Genomic DNA, 22539 nt, shown 5'->3' on the forward strand with positions numbered 1-22539 from the left:
TCGACGACGAGTTACGTCGGTAGGACATTATCATCAGACTAGATGATATCTTCTGCCTTGATAAATTTTCTAGCTTGGTCAAGGCAGCCTTTCAAAGTGCGCTCAAGCTTCTTTGCTAAGGACTAGCTCAGTTTCTCATAGGTTACCCCTTTACAAATGTTGTTTGGGCAAAAAAGCTAGTGCAATTTTCCACCTTGATCTTCTTGACAAGGAATCTTTTAATGTCATTCCGCAGGGATTCCTGGGACTTCTACTTAATGGAGAGGAAGTAGGTGTCTGAATATTTGGTGTCTCCTTATGAGCTACGAACTGAGATATGAATGCTTTTCGTAGCTGTTACCATGTAAAGATTGAGTAAGGCGTAAGTAGCCTGTACCACTTTCTCGTGGATCCTTGCAGGGTGATGGAGAAAGCCTTGCATTTCATTGCATCGTAGTATGCTTGGAAGTCTATGATGGACTTGAAGGCCTCCGCCTGATCTATTGGGTCGGTGGAGCCATAATACTTGTCAAAGGTTGGCAAGCATCTCCTTTGCAGGATCAACAAGTCAAGAATAACCTGAACGAAGGGTGGCTCTTTAAGTTCGTCATCATTCGAAGTAGGTTTATCTTTTATCTTCTTCAAGTCGCCCTTGACCTCGCTGACCAGCTCTTTCTACAGTTGGTCGAACTCCATTGGTAGACTCAGATTGCCTATAGATTCCTCAGGATGTTGCTTCTCGAGCTTATTCTATCTCTAAGCTCAGTTTTGGATGATTGTGTCTTGTAAATATTCATCCCCTCCCTGGGAAGGTCGGACAGATAGAACTGACTGGAGATCCTTCTTGGGCCATGATCTATCATTACCGCCGAGAACCAACTTTTTGACTGGTCGGTGGGCACCTTACTTGGTCAGATGGTCACCCACCTTCTGCTTGCCTTTCCTGGAATCGTGAGGGATCTCAAGCTCAGACAACTCTAGGAGTGGCATCCCAACATTCGGTAAGGCTTGCGGCAAGACATTCCACCCATGCTTGCATTAAAGGGATCGAATCTCACAGTAGAAGCGCGTGAACACTTGTGCTTTGATCTTGTTTTAGAAATACAAGAAAGGAAACATATAAGCATTGTAAAAGGGAAGTAGAGAAACCTACTTTTGAAGATACTTCTTCAAAAAACGACGATGTCGAATCCGAATGCTACCAAAAAGCCTTCCCCGCTATTCTCTTGGCAAGGGACGATTTGTGGGAACTGACTTTTGAAAGTGAGAGAATTTTTGGATTTGAGAAAGAGAGCTAGTTTTAGAGAGAAGTGTGGTTTCGCTTTTCAACAAAAAATCACCCCCAAAAACTCATCAACCCCACCAAAATGCAATCCATTGCAAACTTCCCCACTCATAAACTTCCCACTTCCTTGTAAAATACAATGAACTAGGTTATTTAATTAAATTAAATCAAAATATAATATAATTTAATTTAATTAAATAATAATTAATTAATTAATCAATTTATCAAATTAATTAATTAACTTTGATTAAATATCAAGTATTTAATTAATACTTTATTTGAATCATATTGAAATACATGTATCTCTCTTATAACCTATAGTTTTAATGTGAATCTCATACATATTAATATTAACCTATAGTTTTAATATGAATCGAATTCATGTTGATCATTGTTTGAATCTTATTCAAATATAATTCTTGTATTATGAAGTTTAATTTTGAATCTCATTCAAAATTTACTTTAGATTACAATATATCCATATACATTATAAAGGTACCCACACACATTATATTAATTGTATCTTATACAATTAACCTACATTCCCTCGTATAAATTGAATAATTCAAACTCTTTAAAAAAATTTTGATAATTTTTTTACCTGTTGTGAGCTAGTGAGAGACCTAATGGACCTACAAAGCTCCAATGATCTGACATTAATTAATTAAACTCATTAATTAAATTAATCAACATTCATTAACTATGAGACATTCCACTAAAGACCCGTAGCTGCACTCTTATGCACTGTAGAACATGTTGTGTCAATAGATATTGACCATTAACAGTAAGTCAATCTTTCATACGTGTTTGTAACTTCAGCTAGGTCAAATTACCATTTTACCCCTAAGTTACCTCTTTTCTCCTTAAGTATCACTGATCCTCTAATGAACAACTTGTTTATGGTCTAATCATTAAACAGAAGTCCCTCTCGGGCCAGTGAGAGGGTGGGGCCCCTTGTTTATGTCCTAGAATTAGCACTTAAGAGAACACTCGTCTACTTATCCTAGTTGGAAAAAAGTGAATTCCATATTGTGTATTTATGTTCCCAGCTTCCCGCTTGGTCTCGTCCCCAAAATTGTAGGAATATTGAGTCCGCAACTAAGGCCACTCTCACCCATACAAATCAAAGAACGATCTCTTATAACCAGAAGTCCGTAACTCACTCAAGATTGAGATTGAATCACCTGGTTTTCCTATGAAATAATAATCTATTAGTTAATGGTGTTATAGCTAAAGATTAATTATTTCGCAGTCCGGTCTTATACAAACTCATTACATATGATACCTCCCCTCACATGTCTCCACATGAACAATTTGGATTAAGTCATTTGTAACTCTTACAAAGTGAGTTTTATCCATAGTGTTACCAAGATAAGGTACCCAACCTTACCCATATACTATAGACCCTTTAGGTTATTACTCGAACATTATCCACTAGTATATCAAATATATACCATGTATATCAACTATATACTGTATATCAGTTATATACTGTTCCAGTTACATGACATAACCTTGGATGTTAGTTTATTGGATTTGGGTTAATGCAATTCTAAAAGGAACTTCAATAACAGCTTTATTGAATATTTTACATTTACAAACCACGAGTTTAGGGCATAAAAACCCAACATGCATTTGAGCGATCTATGTTCGAAGGTCAAAGGATGAGACTTCTTCTACCAAAGTAGATTTAGTTTTTCTAGCTCAGCTCGAGTTCTCGACTTAATGGCTTTGGGAGGTTTGGGGGCCTCTTTCTCCTATCTGCCATTATTCAGCAGATTAAGGTATTCATTGTGGTTGCTTGAACCTTAGGAGCCATAAGCTTTTTCTAAATGACAAAAGCTTTATTTACGTAGGTTACCACAGACGGTGCAAAATGTTGATGCTGAATTTTACTACATGAGCTGGATATATCGACTTGCGTTGAACCGGAGCAAGCTGCGCGAGGAGTGACCTGCATAAAGGGAACAAACACACTAAAGCTCAAGTCAGTAGAGGTTTGAGCTACTATAGGTTGTAGTCGGATAAAGTAGCATGCCCGAATGATGTGAATGAGTGTTCCTTTTATAGGCGATAGGAGGGGGGGTGAACATTGGAACCGCTTCGACATATGGTTGCGAGTTGTTGGGCTTAAGGCTGGTTGAAGAGTGCTTGGTTGATCTCTTGTAGGTTTGGTTATCAGCTCAGCTCAGACAGTAGGTTGGACTTCTCTCTTAGGCTTGTTGGACATATTTGAACTTGTCGAACTGATTTGATTGGTTCACGTGTGATGTTGTATTTTTCCCTCTAACATAAGTTATGAATTTTTAGACACAAGTGAACAAGTATGATACAAAATTTAGAATTAAGATCTATCATCATAACTTGCGCTTTAGATACCAAAGTATTAAAGCACCTATTTCTGATTAAAAAAAATGGTGAGTTCAAATCTACATCCTCGTTGTACTGAGAAAGAACTTGCATATATATATATATTTTTTAGTACAAAGAACTTGAAATTTAAACAATATAGATTATTATAATATAAAAATTCAGAAAAACCCTAACATATGGCGGCAATCTTTATGATATAAAATTTAAGCTCCCTCTATTAGAATTCGTTCCCTTCCTTACAATGAAACTCGGGACTTTATCGGAGTAGGGATCTGTGAGAAATGCCCATGCCCCTCGTTTCTACTAGAATTCTCCCATATGAACATGGCGTCCTTAGAATCAGGTTTCCCATGTAAGAATCAGAGACGCGGTTGATTACTGAATCCTATTCCAGTGAATGGGCTGGAGGAGAGCTGCTTCTGTTTTCCTGAGCCGCATATCTCTACATTCTAAATCTCCAATTCGGGTCCCTTTTGGCGATTCCAGACGTCATCCTCATCTGTTGCGGTTTTCAAATCCTGTGTTTAATTTTCAATGTCCAAGCTCATTTTCTGCCGTTGCATCTCCGATTTCGTTTGCTGGCTGCCAATTTGAATCCGAGTTTTCAGCTTCCGATCAAACCTATGATTCCGAGGGGCAAGAAGAGGACGAAACTGGGAAAATTCCCATCAAAGCTTACTTTCTTTGCACCAGGTTTGCCACTGAATCACGTTTGAATTAATCTATTTGTCGCTGATTATCTTGGTGGGTCTACTTCTCTTGTGTATACTTGTATCTTACACTACTGGCTCCTGGAACTTCTTAAAATTAGACGCAATTCTTGCCGACTTCCTGCTGCGTGTCTGTTTCTTTTACTTTTTCCTGGTCATCGGTGATTTGTGTTTCTCAGATTCATGATTTTGGCAGTATAAATTTGAAGAATATGCAGTCTGAGAATTTAAGCAACGTTGTCCCTCCTACCTCCCGCTCATCGAATTATATCGCCCTGAGATACAGTGATTTCCCTCCAGAAACCTCTGTAAGAAGTCCAAACATATGTATATTTTCTTTATTCATTCATCATGCTTGGAAATCATGCTTTGTCCAAGTTATTGGTCAATGGTCATCCTAATCATTCCACGTAATGGTGATTTGTGTTGTTTTGTTTTTCTTTTCCGCATCATTATCCTCCGTCATATACTAAAGCAATACGATCACATGAAAACTAAATAAAACTTCCAAAAACAACAAGAAAATTCGACGAAAAATAGTAGTTGCTGAAAACTAAGATTTCAACGGGTAGGCCCCCAATTGTAAACGATAGAACAGGTACAGTATTCTTAAGCTTTTAGCAGCCGAAGTACAAAATGAAGAATTAAAGTTCACCATGCTTCAAACTTTTTCCAACATATGGCTGACTATATCCTAATCCTAATATGTGGCACATATCCATCTTCTAAACACTGTAAACCATTCCACGTTAATGTGTCAAATTAACATTGGAATATTGCATATATTATCCAGCCTTTTTAACATCCCTCCTTTAAATCAAAAGTTAAAAACCTTATTTTAAGGCTAGGGAGTGGCTTGGACTTAAGGTTCAGAGTCTTATGCGGATGGATACTTTGAGTTAGTAATCAAGACACCAGCAAACGTACAAGAAAATGGGCTCTTAGTCAAGAGGAGGAACCTTGTCTTACGCATAACAAATCCAAAAGAGACTCTTGAAAAGAAAAGAGGTTGAGGAAAAAGTAGCACTACTAAACACTTAATGAGAGATTCAAAGAAAGCTTCCTTAGTGGTCCTTTTTCCCTTGGTGTGCAGCCTCTGCTAAAAAGATGAGGAAAGTTTAGACCGCCCTTTATTTGATGTCCGATGGCTACCAATTTTTGGATTGCTTTGTCTAACGTTTTTGGCTTAGTTTTGTGCATGCCCAATTCAGCTGATGATCGGCTGTTAGAGGCTTTACAGGGGTGGCATCTAAAAACAAATCTAAGATCCTCTGGAGCTACGCAGTTGGAGGAATTTTTTGGGGGTTGTGGGGAGAAAGAAACCAGAGGGTCTTCAACAACTTCTCTCTTCCTTTTGATTCTTTTTGGATTAATGTTCTTCTTCCATGTGGTGCCTAAACTCCAAAAAATTCTTTTGTAGTTATAGCCTATGATACTCATGCAAGATTGGAAAGCGGGTTTGTTTTAGTCTCTTGGGAGGGGACTTCCTCATCCCTGCCCATAGGCTGTCTTCTTCCTTTGTGTTTAATACATACAAGTTTCTTATCAAAAAAAAAAAAAAAAGTAGAACTGCGATTGGTTGACTCATGGTTGCATAGTTGAAGATTGTGAGACCCTGACACCTAATGCCTGCGAGTGACTTAAAACACATTGGTATGGGTTTTGGGAGCACTACTTAATTGGTGAGGAGTTTGCTCACTACTTATTTCTACTCTGGCCAAAGCATTAAAAAAACTCTGAAATCATTTGCAGTCATCTCCCAGCCGACATAATTAAAAGAAAATCTCATGCCAAAGTCACTCTCACATGCATGCATCGCATTATGGGTCACAATGATTTTATGCCCTGTAAAAATAAAAGAAAATCTCATGCCAAAGTCACTCTCACATGCATGCATCGCATTATGGGTCACAATGATTTTATGCCCTGTAAAACTAAAAGAAAATCTCATGCCAAAGTCACTCTCACATGCATGCATCGCATTATGGGTCACAATGATTTTATGCCCTGTAAAACTAGTTCTTTTTCTATTAGCAATGCATTGATACGTGTGCCATCAATTGCACTAATATAATTCTGTATAATAATGGAACTGTTAAATTTTTGTTATTAACCATGAATAATCCAAGCCAATATAAAATAGTAACTGCCATTAACTCAACCATAATAACATAAACATAAAATTTCTCATACCTAACAGATCAGAGGTGACAAGCGAGTTCATATATTCTAGCAATCCATGGAATAAAAATGTGTTCATATATTCAAGCGATCCGTGGCATAAAAAAAAAGTGTTCGTTAGAGTACTGGCCTCAATTTTATTGTTTAAGACTCAAGTTTTTTTGTATCTGGAACTCATGTTTTAGGATGTTCGAGTTAAAGGGCACTCAAGTTGCTGCAGATACATGGTTGTATTCCAATATGGTTCTGCTGTTCTCTTTAACATTGAGGATCACGAAGTTGAAAGTTATCTAGATTTGGTCAGAAGACATGCTTCTGGTTTGCTTCCAGAAATAAAGAAGGATGGTAATTTCATTTTGAATGTCCAAATTTTTTATGCTTTTTCTCTGGGACCTCGCAAATGACATTCCTATATCTGATGTACCACTGTAATAGTGCATTTGATCATTCTTTCAAGAGTATATGTATCATGGATTAGGGTACTTAGAATATACTGAGTAGACGTGAATTGTACTTGCATTGCATGCATATTTATATGATGTTTATACACAATTGCTAAGTTACCATTTTTCTCCCTGCCTGCTCATTCTTGACTGATGTGATAGTGGTAGATCATAGGCAAACATGGTTAATCGTGGATACATAAGTATTGCTTGTCCTCTTTCGGATTTTGCATCACCCTGCTGTGATGATTATTTATCAAATCTTGTATACTACTTATAAAAACGTTTATTTTAAACACAGATTCATTAGCTACTTGGAGCCACTGCCCACAAACTCCATATGATTGAGATAGATGTTGAATGGAATTTCTAGTTTTCAGCCTATGATACGTGGTTTCAGCATTTACTACATTTATTTGAGAATGATTTATAAAACTTGTATGTGTGTGTTGATATTTTTCTCGCATTCTTTTGACTAGTAGGTTTTTCAGTTAATATAATTCTTTTTTCTACTAACTTTGTGATAGATTATGCTGTGAAAGAGAAGCCATATTTGGTCGAGGATATGCAGGGAGGTCCTGATTACATTGTTCTCAAAAGTTTAGACACTGATGGTGTCCGGATTATTGGAAGTGTGCTTGGCCAAAGCATTGCCTTGGACTACTTTGTATCACAGGTAATTTGGCGTGCATACATATTCAATACACACATTCAAACATGGACCTCCCAGAGAAGTTTCAAGGGAACTAGTTTCCATTAGCACAAATCTGGAGTAAGTCCAATCAAATTTTGGAATTTGATAGCCTGGTGTCTCTCCAAGAGCTAACTGCTCTTCTGTACTTCTTTGAACGTCCTTACTTCTAGCTCTCTCACATTCTTTATGCTCTCCTATAGTCCTATCCTCCCATGGTTACAGCAGCTTTCCTTATTTGAAATTGAAAATCATTGTGAATCTATCACATTGTTCTAACTTACTCCTCTCTAACTCCGTCAAGCATATTACTTATGGTTCTCCTCCAAGAACAGGATTGGCAGCTTAGATTTCCATCAAGTTTTCCTTTCACGTTTGACATTATTTGTAGCTATTTTGGAAGAATGGAGGTTATGATGCTTGCTCATGAAATTTCTAAATCTAAAATCTCTGGGTCTGGGTTTGGCCTTACAATCGTAAACACCAATTTTTAGTGCTTGTATATGTTCTCAAAACATGCTTTCTTGTGGTACATGTAACATTATCTCCTTTCCTTTTCAGGTTGATAGTTTGGTTGAAGAGTTTGCAGATATAAATCGTAAAATGGAGAAAACAGGAACATTCACTATGGATAAGAAGAAGCTCCTTCAACTTGTTGGAAAGGCCAATTCAAATCTAGCAGATGTAATTCTCAAAGTTGGTCTTTTCGAAAGGTAACACCAGGATAATTGATATTAGCATATATGTTTCCTACGTTGCCTAATTTTTATATTATAGTTAAAATTAGTGTTTAATTTAGTACGATGGTGCTTGATAGATTATGGAATGACAATAATAAAAGGTTTCTTGCGTAGATTTCTTACATGTAGTATGGTCCCAATTTTTATTTTTGGTGGAATATCGTAAGTAATATTAAAACTTTTCACGTGGTTGAACTAGTAAGAATTCAACCTCTCCATCAAAATATTCAGCAAAAGACAAAAAAAAAGAAAAAAAAAAATCATAAAAAAGAAGGAACTCATCCTCCATACTCTTTGGCATTGTTTAATCACCTTCACTACAAAAAAATTAACAAAATTAAAAACACATTCCTCTCCTATAATTCTTTGACCTTGTTTGTTGTTGGAGGCCTTCGAAATACCCATCTAAAACTAACAAAGAAGTGTGATATGATGGAGGAGGTTCTGTGGCATGCATGTTTTTTTTTTATTTTTTTTTTTACTATTTTATGGAGTGCTTCGCTTGAGAGGAATGGTAGAATCCTTAGAGGGGTGGAGAGGTGTTGGAGAGAGGTATTGGATATGGTTCGTTCAACTCTTCCGTTTGGGCATCCGTCTCTAAACTGTTTTGTAATTGCCTTATTATTTTGGATTGGTGTCCTCTTCTGCATGGTTAGTTTCAAGAACTCCATTATATGGGTGTGGTTTTTTTGTATGCCGTATTTTCTTTCAAAGTTTGGTTTTCCATTAAGGGAAAAAAAAAAGGAAACAAATAAGTCTTTGTGCATAGTTGACCAAGTATGAGGTTTGTCTTGTACAAAATTTCCTACCTTAGTAATTAGGTCACAAAGTCACTTTTATCCTTGTACTTGAATTTTCATGAGTTTCTAAAGTTTTTTAGCTGGTTCTTGAAAAACAGCTTCTTCCACCAATTTACCATTATATTATTATTATGATTTTTTATTTTATTATGATTTTTTTTAATAATTGGGAATCGGAGCTTTGCTCCCCTATAACCAGGCCCGCCCCAACCAATTTACCATTAGAGGCCTGTTCGAAATACTTTCTTGTACATAGAACCTCTGAATTTGTGCAAATTTACGTTGGTCACATGGACCAGGTAAATTCGACGTGAAGAATGTTGCATGGAAGGAGTGAGAATGTTTCCAGAATAAACACCAGGGACATACGTTTTATCTTAAAATGGTCAAGATACATCATAACCAACTTATCAACTTTCTAAATAAATTAACGTCCTATCACCAAAAGAAAACTTAAGTCAGTAATATTTATGCATTTACACGTCTTTCACAACACATGTACTGGTGTTGGAATGTTCGTCGAACACGTATCCGGAATTTAAGTTTTTCCATGCTTCATAGTTTCCAAGTTGTTTCTTTATCCATGCACTCAATTGCTATCAATTACCATTATCAATTTTGCTTGGGATTTATCTTCCATAAAGGTTCTTGGACTCTTGTAGTCTGGTTTTGTTTTCTGAAGAATGAGTCATAATCCTTCAAGTGGAATTTTGAAGCCTGCCTTAATTTATTCTATTGGGAGTTAGAAGGTTGTTGGTCTTGGACTTAAATTTTCTCACAATCATATAAAATTGGTTTAGTCCACTCTATTTTTGGGTCATAGCTTGGATATTTGTGAGAAAGACTGCCACATGCCTTCTAAGTCTACAAATTAATGGGGTTTGAATCTTTTTGTTGAATTCCAAAAGTAGTTTTTTTTTTTTTGGAAGCCACTTCTGGATGCTGGAATGGGTTTAACATCGGGAGTCTAATGGGAATGCCTCTTTTTTTTTCACCAACTTTCCTTTTGCTTTCTTGCAGTCAATTTTATATAAGTGTTTCTGTGTAGTTGTTCAAAGGCTGTCCGATCTTTGTTATTTGGTTGTGTAATTCTTCCAAACAAACTATGAAGAGAATGGTGTAGATTGAACACAACGATTAAAACCTTGTTTTTTTTTGGATAAGAAACACTTTCATAAGAAGAACAGTAGAACAGGAACAGCCTAAAGGACGGGGGCCAAGACAGCCCTTCCAAAAAAGAAACTAATCACAAAAAAACTCTCCAATTTTGTAAAATCAGAGAGAGGCTGTAATTACAGAAGAATTTCGAATTTCTAATGCACCACGAAGAAGCTAAAACCTACACACTATTACAAAAAGAATCCCAAGACTTAGCTTTGTCTTCGAAGGAGCGTTCGTTCCTTTCCATCCAAACATTCCAAAGAAAAGCTCTGAAAGTGCATCTCCACAAAACTCTAGCCTTTCCATTGAAATGCCAACCGTGAAAACATTCTAATAACCAGCTCTCCACGTCTTTAGGCATACATAATTGGTTGTCAAAACATTGAAATAGAAGCTGCCAACCTTTTAAAACAAAAGGGCAGTGAAGAAACAAATGATCCAAAGTCTCTGCACCTTTCCAGCAAAGACAGCAAACTGATGGAGACAAAGACCATTTCGGGCATTTTCTTTGAAGTTTCTCATGAGTGTTCAGTGCTCGGTGAGCCAAAGACCATAGGAAAACCTTTACTTTCTTCGGGATAGGGTCCTTCCAAATGAAAGTTATCAGGGAGGACTTTAATTTGGGAGGGGTTTCTCTTAATTTCATATAGGCTGAATTCGTGGTGAAACGACCATTCTGTTCCAGCGGCCAGATAACAGCATCTGATTCTTCTTCTAACACGAAAACCTCCAAACGTTGAACCATTCTCGTCCAGCATTCCAATTCTCTATCAAATAAACCTCTTCGAAAGCCTAGATCCCAAGTTTTATACACATTACTCCAGCAATCTGCCACCACTGCTTCTTTTTTAAGGGAAATGGCATACAAGTCTGGGAAATCTTCTGCTAAGGTTGCCTCCCCATTCCATTTATCAAGCCAAAATCTGATCCAGCTACCTTTCCGTAGTTTGAAGGCCAACTGATTAATAAAGAAAGGGGAAGTTTTAGCAATGTCAAACCAAGGTCTACCTCTCGATTTACCTTTGGGATCTTTAGGCAACCACCCATGACGATTAAAACCTTGTTGGAGTCGAAACCTTTTGTTCCTATCACTTAAATATGATAGAACCTCCACATTTATTGAAGTATAAAAGATAAACGAACTACAATCGCTACCAAGTATTAGAGGTACTTGGAAGTTGTTAGGGAGAATATTATAAATAGAGTGAGGGTGTAAGAATGAAGATATCCGATTAGTGAGTATGCTTTAGGCTTGAGTGATATCTCAAGCGGGGAGGGTCCAAGTACCTCTAATACTTGGTAGAGATTGTAGTTCATTTATCTTTTATACTTTGTTAGAGTATAGATATTAGTATATTTTATATTCTTGTATTAATATTAATTTGTCTTTTACCTTATCCTTATAGGATTAGGTCAACCTTGTATATTTGTGTATATTTGTCTATATATATAGACTTTAATAATGAGAATACATCACATTGGATTCTCTCCAACCTTAGTCTCTACATACTTCAATATATTTGGAGGTTCTATCAAAATATTGCTTGCTGCTTGCTTTCTTGGTTGAAGCTTTTTTTCAAAAGAAAAATTAGAAATAGAACCATCTGTTTTTTTTTTAAAAAAGATACGAACTTTTCATTGATAGATGAAAATGAACAAAATTGTTCAAAGTTAAACTCCATGAGGAGTGAAAAAGAGAAATAAAATAAGACAAATAACAAGACAACATAATCGAAGACAAAGCAAAGTTAACTAGGAGTTATGAATGCCTCCCAATTCATACAAATCATACTAGGTGAGTAATTAGATAATAAATCGGAAAGAGCACACCATTGTGAGGCTTTGAACTTGGCAATGTTGAAACAATCCGAATGCGATCTTCTTTATCCTTCAAAAACCCTTTGGTTTCTTTCAAACCATAATTCTGAAATGTGAGCTTTGATGCCATTTACCCAAAGAAGGTGAGCTTGGGGATTGAGCTCAACTCCACTAAGCAATTGCTGGATGTTGGAAGGAACCCGATTGTCCCAAACTCATAATAACCAAAAGAGCTGGAGGAATTTAATCCAACAAGAAGTGGCCAATGGACAAAAGAAGAATACATGAATCTGATTTTCCCCAGAAATGAATCAAAATAGTGAAAAGTTACGAAGTACAATACCCCTTCCTGAGTATGATAGTGTGGTACAGAAATGAATCAAAATCCCAAGAGGTTACAAATAACCTTTCATAATACAATGAAGATGTTAAATAGTGTTGCAATACCCAGTGAGCTTATCAGTCGAGAATTGCACCGAGAAGCACCTACGAAAGGCTAAAACAGATTCTTTTACATCTGCTTCAACTCGAGATTCTTTTATCTTCCCTCTCTAAAGGCTTCACCAAGGCTAGCATATACCGCCTAACCCATTCCTCTGTTTCATTATCTGTGAGATTCCTTCTAGTTCTTAAGTGTTTCAAGATTGATGCTCATCGGACCATATTTGCCATTTTCTTTTCTTTAAAGAAAGAAAAAAAGAGCCGAGCTGCACAGTTCCAAATAATGGAAGACCACCCCTCCCAGGTCTGAGCTTTGGGGATTGCGTGTGTGCCCTCAAGTATAGGGGAGTAAGGCTCCGACTCCTGGTTATAAAAAAAAAGGTAATGAAAGACAAGCCTCCAGCGCAAAGGAAAATACAAAAATATATGATCCAATAGTTTCTTCGATAATGCTAAAACAGAAGTATGGAAGACACCATGAAGCCACAAAAATGTTAGATGAAAACAGATCTGTCCTGCCAAAGAATTCATTAGGCCTTTTAAAGATCAAAGGGAACTTTCTGATGCAATTGTGACATCCAGCACCAAGGATTGGATTATAACTGTGCATCTGTTTGTCTAGATCCTCTTTAAAGCTTCTGTTATAACTTAAGGCATTTAGTCATTGCTATGTACTTGGCCCTAGGAAACATTATTTTTCATAATTCTATTTGACAACATAACAGAACCAAGATCGTGGCATAGCAAATTCTACCTATCAAGCTTGGTATAAGTAAACAAAACGGGACACTTCTTATCTTCTTATTCTCCTCACTTCTTACCACGTCTTTCTTTTGTTATGCATTTAGTTCATATAATGATGTACTATTCAATCATAATTTTTCTTTAGTGGGGTGTTGACATGAGTAATAGTTCGGAAAATTACTCATCCTAACTTTCCCTTTCATCTGTCCTTTCTTTTGCCACTCAGATCAGAAATTGCATGGAGGGATGCAAAGTATGCTCAAATACATGAGTACCTTAGGGAAGAGTATGAAGTCACCCAGCGCTTCGGAAATCTTGATTTCAAATTAAAGTTTGTGGAGGTAATGTTGATTCTATTTCATTTTTTTATAAAAGCCTGGACAATATCGAAGATGAAAGAAATATTATCCTTTTCCATTATATGCGAAGGCAAATGTGTTGAGGAGACATGATCCATATGGTGATATGAAAACTTTTCTATTTTATTTATTTAATACTCCTTTTATTGTGCGCGTGATTCATTGATTTAACAGAATTACAAAAAAACAAGGTGACTTGTATATGGAAGAAAAATTTTACAAATAAATGCTACCTACTAAAGAGAAAATGAAAAGTGGAGTTGTTAAAATCCTCCACATCTTTTCACAAATTAGAATGTAAAATCGTTATTCATGATTGATATAATTCTGTGTTAGGAGTACGATCTGTTATTTATTGTTATTGAGCTCAAAGGGAGTGAATGCACCTTATAGATGAAAGTCAGTGCCAATTTGAGAGAGCTAGCTTCTCATATTTCTTGGAGTGAAGTTTAATGCTCTAGCGTGAGCTTTTCGGAGCTGTATATAAATTATTTTAGAATGTGATAGGATTCTCTCTAGTCTCTGAAGAACAACCTTAAAATTCACAACACAAATCAACCAGTGGATGGCCTATTCGAGAGGGCCATCTAACTCTCCACACTTAAGAAATACACAGAAGATATCCCCCATACAAAAGCAACATATAAAAGAAACACCAACAAAAACCATAAAACTACTTTAGGAAGTTATAACTTCTCTAAGAAACTGCAATAGTTACCAAAAAAAAAAAAGTCTCCTAAACGTATCTGCCATCAACTTTTTACGTTTTGCACTGAAAGAAAGCATTTTTAGTTTGCTGGAGATAATATTTGGTGAGGTAGAAAATGTTTAATTCTTCTCTCATAAATTTGCTTGTTGGTTGCAGCATAACATTCATTTTCTTCAAGAAGTCCTCCAGAATAGAAAGTCAGATTTGTTGGAATGGTGCATCATTGGCCTTTTGAGTATTGAAAACGTGATCTCATTATACGAGATTGTTCGAGATTCAACTCATGTGCATCTTTGATTTGTTAAGGCAGAGGAAGGAAATTTTGGTGTGGAGATGAACAAGTTTTAGTTTGTTCATTGAACTAATTATATTCTTTTCACAGAATAATCTGATTTTGTTACATTATTATATTATGAAAAAGGCTTAGGAAAAACGATGCCCAAAACACATCAAAGAATAGAGTGACCTGAAGAAAACAAGCTTCAGGTGGCAAAAAAGCAATGGTTGGTGAGATGTCTTATGTGAATAAATATTTGAGACCTATTGATTCTGTACACAACTGTGGAAAAGTCATATGAAAGTAAATTTATATTTGGCAAGAAGCCAAAAACAATCTGAAAAGTCTTTAGTTTTAGAAAATTGACCTGAATATTGAAAAATAAGTTTTTCTAGCTTGGAGATGTAAGCTACATGATCTTTTCACATTTTTGTAGAATCCAAATAATTTTCCTAATATATTTTTCTTTATTTTTTTCTTTTGAAAAATGCATCATATTTTCGTGTGTTGTAGTGGTCAATAAAGAGATTACTACGATGTGTCCACAATTTTGCATCGAAAGATTCTATATTTGTGATTGGGAATGATGGAACCTTAATTTTTGCTTGAAGTGTGTAGATGCCCCCAATTGCTTTTGTACATATGAATTGTGCCGAAGGAAGTGCATGGTAGTGAGAGTAACCAAGTATATACCATCTTTTCACACTCTCTAGATCAAATAATACCATAGTTTGTATACTAGGGCTTGATCTTCACTTGGTATTTGGTGAAGTGTTTCCTTCCTTACCTTTCCTCATATATTGAGTTCATCAATGTTTGCACGAACTTGACCTCCCCTCTTTCAAGCTTCTTGACCTGAGATTCTGTGATTGGTCAGTGAGGTTGAGTTAACACTCCCATGATCATATGGTTAAGGCTAAGCCAAAAGTCTATTTTACTCGTGTAATTACATCTTATACCTTAAATACTATTGATTTTCTACTAAACATCCAACCATAAGTTGAGTCTCTCTCGAACTAGTGCATTGGTGAGCCTTATTGTTCAAGTCTCGAATTCTGTACTGAAGGGACTTATTCATACACTTTTCCTATAGGGGAAAAGGATATCGTTTAGTGCGATTATATTTCTAGCCCTGTCCTAGTATAGTGTAAGCTCATTGGTTTAAAGTCATGCAAGAATGAATATATTGGAGATATTGATCCATATATCACTGATATATCAAAAGTTTCGTTGGTCCAATATTGATAGAGGAAATTAACAATATGGTATTTGTATGTGCATGAAATATTCGCACAAACGATTACTCGATCCCTTTGTAGACTAGAGTACCTGCAAGATAGGATGAAGGCTCTGATCCCTCTAAGTGTATCCCTCTAAGTGTATTCACTTCTTAGCAAGGATTCGAACGTACCTTGGAATTGGCTCTACACTTGGGATTTATAGGGCGTGGTCATTTAGGAAAGTCGTTAATGCTGACTAATTCTTCCTTGGATCATAGGTCGTCTCGAGAATTGTTGTCGTATTTAATAGTCTTTACCACTACTTGTATGCATTCTAGAGATCATGGAGGGACGGCGGCCCAGCGGGAACTAGAGTTTTGCATTGTGGGCTCGTTCGACCTTCGGCTCATGGCTTTTACGACCAAAGGTTCGATGTTCGCTCGTCTCTCTACCACACATGGCTGTTGAGTTCCCCCTCCGCAATAGTATCAGTGATATATTAGATTAAAAAAGGTGATGGAAACTACTGCGTGTTGGCCATTAATAAGTTCTCACCAATCAGAACCTAAGCATTTTCCTTATTATTCCCCTCCCTCCCTGTAATATTTGTTTTCTCGCTTGTGGATTACTATATAACTAGGGCTCGTTGTCCGACGGAGCAACACAGTGACCAGCATAGGACTTGAACACAAGACTTCATAGTAGGTGATACCACAAGGGTTTAAATCTTTGTCATTACGCCATCCCAGGGTAGTAATCTCTATGTAATTCTTTACTGTAGAAGACAAATGCTAAGAAGAATGATTAAGTTGGCCTAAAACATCTAAAGGCCTTTGTATAATAAATAGTTCAAGGGGAAATTGAGATTTATAACCCCTTCCATATTTGACTTTGGATCTTTGACCTCTTCTTGAAAAATCCTTATTTGTGACCCCACCCCTCCTTATTTTTGACCCCTTTCAAAATTTCTAAAAGTGAAATTATCGTAGTACTCTCCTATTTCAAAAACCACAAGTCCTCCCTCCCTATTCTCGAATCTTTCCTGGCAGTCTCCCCTTCATTCCCATACTAAAACAACCCTAAACCCATCTTGTATCTCACAATGCCAACCCGAACGATATTTGGGACTTTCACACCCACCTATCCACAATCATCAATCTCTTCCATCTCTTCCATCGTTTCGCACCCACCATCGCCAACATCATCATTGTCTTGATCTTGGAGGTAGTGAGATTAGTGGGCTTGAATCTAACGAAAATTTTCATTATTTGTTGTTAGGGTTTTTATTTTCCATGCTATCTGAAGCAACCAAGTAGTTTTAGGTTAAATTTTAGGTTGTGTAGGTATCAGATTTAAAAATTTAATGAAGGATTCTACCCAAATGCATTTTCGGATTCAATCCCGGTGAATTTCGTTCCGGGGTTGATGAATATATCATCCGGGATAACATTTCTTTCATTGAGGATCAAGTTTGTCCTTCTACCTTCCATCTAGGACCTTATCCCAGACCGTCGTGGACCGGGACGAAAGGCAGAAGAACAGCCTTCCTTCTACCTTTCATCCTGGTCCATATCCCTTTGGTACCAAGATGAATGGTAAAAAGTTTAATTTATCAACACTGAAGACATTTAAAAAATTTTTTTTTTCTTAATTGAAGTAGCATTTATCTAATTTTCTTATTTTAACTTTCTTTTAAAGATACGACAGATCTGAGACTTAAGATGAACCGTAATGACTGGTTTCCGGCCTCATTAACAAACGTTGCCCATATAGAAAAAACCACTACTAGGGTTAAGGGCCGGTTAACCCCAACCAAATCAGACATGTTTAAGCAAACATGTTTTGGTCCTATTTTGGACATGGACGTTGTATTTAATGGTCTATTGATCAATCACCTGTTGTTGAGAGAGGTTGAAGAGCCTAGGCAGGATGTCATTAGCTTTGACCTGTTGGGGAATAAGGTGTCTTTTAGTAAGCAAGAGTTTGACCTAATCACCGGGCTTAACATAGGATGAATAGATTAGATGACGAAGCCGAAGACTTAGAGTACAGTATTTTAAGGACAACGTGAGGGTTAAGTGTTCGAAGTTGGAGACTACTTTTATGGAGCATAGTTTTGACAACGACGAGGATGTTGACAGGATTGGAATGGTTTAGTTCATAGAGCTTGCCATGATGGGTAAGGAGAGGAAGCAGTACATGGATATGAATCTGTTAGGGATTGTAGATTGGTGAGAGATGTTCTGCAACTATGATTGGAGTACACTGTTTTTTTAAAGGGCATTTTGGACCTGAAGAACGCTCTATAGGATAAACTAGCGGCGTACCAACAGAAGGCGACAAAAGACCCTGCACACGTTGAGACTTATAGTCTATGAGTTTCCATATGTGTTTTTCAAATTTGTGAGGTTTAAGTCAACTGTATCATTAAATTGATTATTTAACTACATCATTAATTTGATTTTATGAGATTCCAGGTATGGGCGTACGAGACTATCTCGACATTGAGTATACGGGTAACAATGAGGTTGAACGACAACACCATTCTTTGAATTCTCAGATGATCGTGCATTTATTCTCGAGGGTTTCGTGTGTTGGCGAGTGGTGTATTCGAGAACACGTGGGTAAGTAATGCGTAGTGCTAGTATGCTTAATATTTGTTTTTCATTTGGATCGAATGATAGGTTTTATGCTGTCCATGATTGAGGTATATTTGGAGTCGAGAGATGTTGAGCAACATCACGTGGACTGTATAATGCATCCATCGGAAGCCTGATTATGTCCCCTCCAAGACACGACATTGACGCAAGAGCTGATCCTCCTGATATTCAAATGTCTCCCGCTGTGGAAAAGGGAAACCATGAAAGAGAAGGAAGGGACAAGGGGAAGAAGATTGTAAAGGATCCGATAGAAAACGAAGTTCAAGAAGAGGCCCCTCCAATGGACGATGTCGTGGTCGATGAAGAAGGAAATGGCGGGCAAGTTCCAGACAAGCGAACGAAGAAGAAGAATTTCAATAGGATCAGTAGACGGTCGATGAGGCTCAGTGATCGTGTTGGTGCTATTGAGGCTACCCTGACAAGTCTTTATAATTGAGTGGGTGGCATTGAAGTAGCCCTTGAAATGTATTCGAAGGTACCTTAAGAAAATGTCGAAGGTACGATTTTTTTTATTATATAAACTTAATTCACTTTAGTGTTGAATGTTTCATTGCAATAACTCTTATGGGTCGAATTTTTTGTACAGGGTAAGTTCCATGATCCGAGTAAATATTTTTGTAGAGGAGGTGGGCCCGATAGAGATGGTCCCTCGGATCAAAGACCTGATGAGGACCAAAGGCCTGATGAGGTTCCGAAGACGGATGAGGAATCGAAAAATATAGACGAGGATTCAAAGAGTACGGATCAGGGTACGGAGAATATGGACGAGGATCCGAAGAGTACAAATCATGATACGAAGAATATGGACGAGAAGTGTACGAATTAGGGTACGAAGAATATGGACGATATTCGAAAATGGATGGGGATTCGAAGACGAATGAAGACAACGCAGCAGTGGAGGCTTCCTCTAATCATCAAGTCGGTGTAATCGAGGTAACTCCTACTTATTACATGCTAACTTAACCGTATGCTCACAATGTTCTGAAACTTGTCTTAGTTCCTATTCTTTAACCTCAGGACCTTACGATCGGTAGGCAGCCTGATGACTTTGTAGTGGATTAGTCAGGTGATCATGAATCTCAAGTGGGTGAAATTGAAGTAACCATGACTCTAGCGTGATAATAAACTTTCATGATAGAAGATTAATCTGATGCCCTTTTTGTATCTCAGGATCTTACTATCGGTAGACAACCTGATTGTCAATAAGATAGGCGTCAATATGCTGTACAAATGTGAGTGCATCGTCCATTTTTCTGATAATATATATGTTTTAGTTCAGTTTTAGTATTTTATACTATCCACGAGCTTCAAACGTAGCATAAGCTAGGTAAAATACATCTACAGAAGGACATAACAATAATAATAATAATAAACATAAGGTTACCAAGCATGCATGGTTGCTTGCTTGAGCTGCAAGTTACATTTTACACTGTATTTAGGGGTCGAGACACGTTTTGCAATTGTGTCTCGATGTACCACATCGACCGTACATATGTGTTTGGCGCACATCGCCTGTCAAAGGAATTATAACTGTAGGTCGCCTGCCAACTATAGGAACCGTCTTTGGTGGTTCCACCTGTATGTTGACAAAATCCAGCGAACTTTTCTATGTTGAGACGTGTCCGACGGGAAAGATTGATTCTGCATAAGCTAATATCCAAGAGTTCATTGTGTACGCTTCGTTGTACAGAGTGTATGGATTTATGTTGCGTACTGTAGTCTCGACAATGACATGAGAGCATGGAATTCTAAAATAATCAAACTCCCGACAACTATGTGTCCTCGAGTTCAAATCGACAATCCTGTCAAGATTGTCGTTGCGTACCTGGAAATGAAACTGATTGATGTTGACTACAACATGTCTCATGGCATTATCCGAGTATTCAGCGATCATCTTTTTTGCGTAGTCAGACAATGTGGTTGATCGGGAAAAGCAAGCATTCGCTGTTCGTAGAATTAGCTCTGTAACACACCTCTGATGTGGTCAAGTAAAGCAGTCACCGACAACTTACGCACGTGCCTAAATTTGGCATTCATGGACTCTGCGATATTAGTGGTCATCTGTGTGTACCTCAAGTCACTTTGGAAACAACTAACCCAACATTCCTTGCCAATGTCGTCTAGGTATTCCCTCACACTTGGGTACGCACCAAGTTGGGCCAAGATTGAGTTAAAATAAGACTCGCGATACGCCTTCGCATCCTTCAAAAATAGCTCCTCGATCGCATCGCGTCTTTAAATTTTGCCATCAAGTTCATCTTAATATGATGTATATAGAAACAATGAAATGCAGTCGGAAATACCTTCTTAATTGCCATACAAATGGTCACATATCGATGAGAAATGAAAACCAGATTATTCAGAACAGCAAGGGCACTTTTTATTTGAGTCATAAATCATATTGATGATGCTATGGTCTCACCGTCGATAATCGAAAATGCAACTGGGTAAATCTTGTTATTCGCATCCACAAAAGAAGCTGTTAACAATACCCCTTTGAACTTCTCCTTTAAGTGGGCCCCATCAACAATCAATACTAGTGGAATACAACCCAGAAAACCTCTAATCGATTGACCAAGAGCCATAAAAACATATTTGAAATATTTCGCATCTACTAGTTCCAATTCGAAAATAGTATCTGGATTCATGATTTTCAATGCTTCCTAATAAGCTGGTAATAATATGATGATGATGGCCGAATACCCTCTAATAATTCAGAGTGCTTCTTAATTGGACCGTTATGCTTTATCATAACTTAAATTGACACCGTAATCCTTCCTCATGTCTTGTATTTTTTAATCTTTAACAAATTGCATTCCCTCATCTTTGTAGCTCGAAGTTTTCAAGTGCAGCTAGTGTCAATGCACCGAAGTATATATAGTTTTGGGGTCGATTTTTTTTACTTGAAATTGGAAATTCATCCCCATTGCAACTAAATGCATTTCCAAAATCAACTCTTTCTTTGAATTAAATACTTCATACTCCTTAACATCGTTAATCCCAGAAGACTAGACAATGACTTGCAATTCCTCAGCATCAAGGTTTCCGATGAGACCATTGTATACCATTTGCCTACTAATCTCAGTGTTTACCTGTTGCACATCAGGTTCTTCATCAAGTGCATCGTCACCGTCAACCCGATTCCTATATTCTGCTTCATCGTCTCCTTGAGCTATGGAAGGGTCGTAAAGCTAGTTTACGTCAGTTGTGCATTTGTGGATGCCCGACACACATGCTCATGACTAACCCAAAGAAACTGGAACCATGTTAAAAAGTATGCCTATTCGTAGGTTACCCTAAAGAGACGAGAGATGGTATTTTCTTTGATCCACAAGAAAATAGAGTATTTGTGTAACGCCCCAGAACGTCCCACACGCTTCTAGGTCACGTTAACTACCCACCTGTCTAACATTAACTCCAAACACGAGATAACAACTCCCTGTGAAATAATTATATAAAATAACACTTCAACTCCCAGCAAGTTACCAACGCATCAACCTTATAGAATATCAATCAAACATCATCCGTGGACAACCCCATGAGGCAAATTCATTATTCCAACTAGGCAAACTCAATGAATGGAAGAAAACTAAAATAAACACCTATCCCGAAATAAAGTAGACAACGAGTGGGAACCTCCCAATTATTCAAATAAGAACAAGTAGTTTATTGACCAAAACATAAAGTCTTAACCATCTAAACCTAAGCTAAGCAAAAGTAACTAAACAGCCTATGATCCTCACTCGTCATGTCTCCCCCGCTTCATCACCATGGTCGCCAACGAATCCTCCGCCTGAAACAATAATTGTAGAGGGGGGTGAGTATACAAAATATACTCCGTAAGTAGCCCTCACCAACAACACACAAACATCATGCTCAAGCAAAAATCATAAAACATTCATAGTCATGCTCTTCATCACATTATGCAATCAAACATAGACACGCTCT

General features: G+C 37.3%; 1 protein-coding gene and 1 long non-coding RNA gene across 2 annotated transcripts; both read left to right on the plus strand.

Moving 5' to 3' along the window:
* The first annotated feature begins 3833 nt into the window (after window positions 1–3833).
* On the plus strand, window positions 3834–15047 carry RRG (sporulation protein (DUF155)). Its single transcript, XM_022301697.2, has 7 exons — window positions 3834–4330; window positions 4544–4655; window positions 6714–6873; window positions 7499–7647; window positions 8224–8375; window positions 13593–13707; window positions 14591–15047. The coding sequence occupies exons 1-7, from the start codon at window positions 4035–4037 to the stop codon at window positions 14729–14731; spliced, it is 1125 nt and encodes a 374-aa protein (XP_022157389.1). The 5' UTR covers window positions 3834–4034; the 3' UTR covers window positions 14732–15047.
* Window positions 15048–17847: 2800 nt separating this feature from the next.
* On the plus strand, window positions 17848–19930 carry LOC148209747 (uncharacterized). Its single transcript, XR_015793108.1, has 3 exons — window positions 17848–19088; window positions 19178–19524; window positions 19609–19930. It is a non-coding gene; the product is annotated as an uncharacterized LOC148209747 (long non-coding RNA).
* The last annotated feature ends 2609 nt before the right edge of the window (window positions 19931–22539 follow it).

Source organism: Momordica charantia, assembly GCF_013281855.1.
Source record: "Momordica charantia cultivar OHB3-1 chromosome 8 unlocalized genomic scaffold, Mcharantia_2.0 BLBB01000008.1, whole genome shotgun sequence".
Taxonomy (NCBI): domain Eukaryota; kingdom Viridiplantae; phylum Streptophyta; class Magnoliopsida; order Cucurbitales; family Cucurbitaceae; genus Momordica; species Momordica charantia.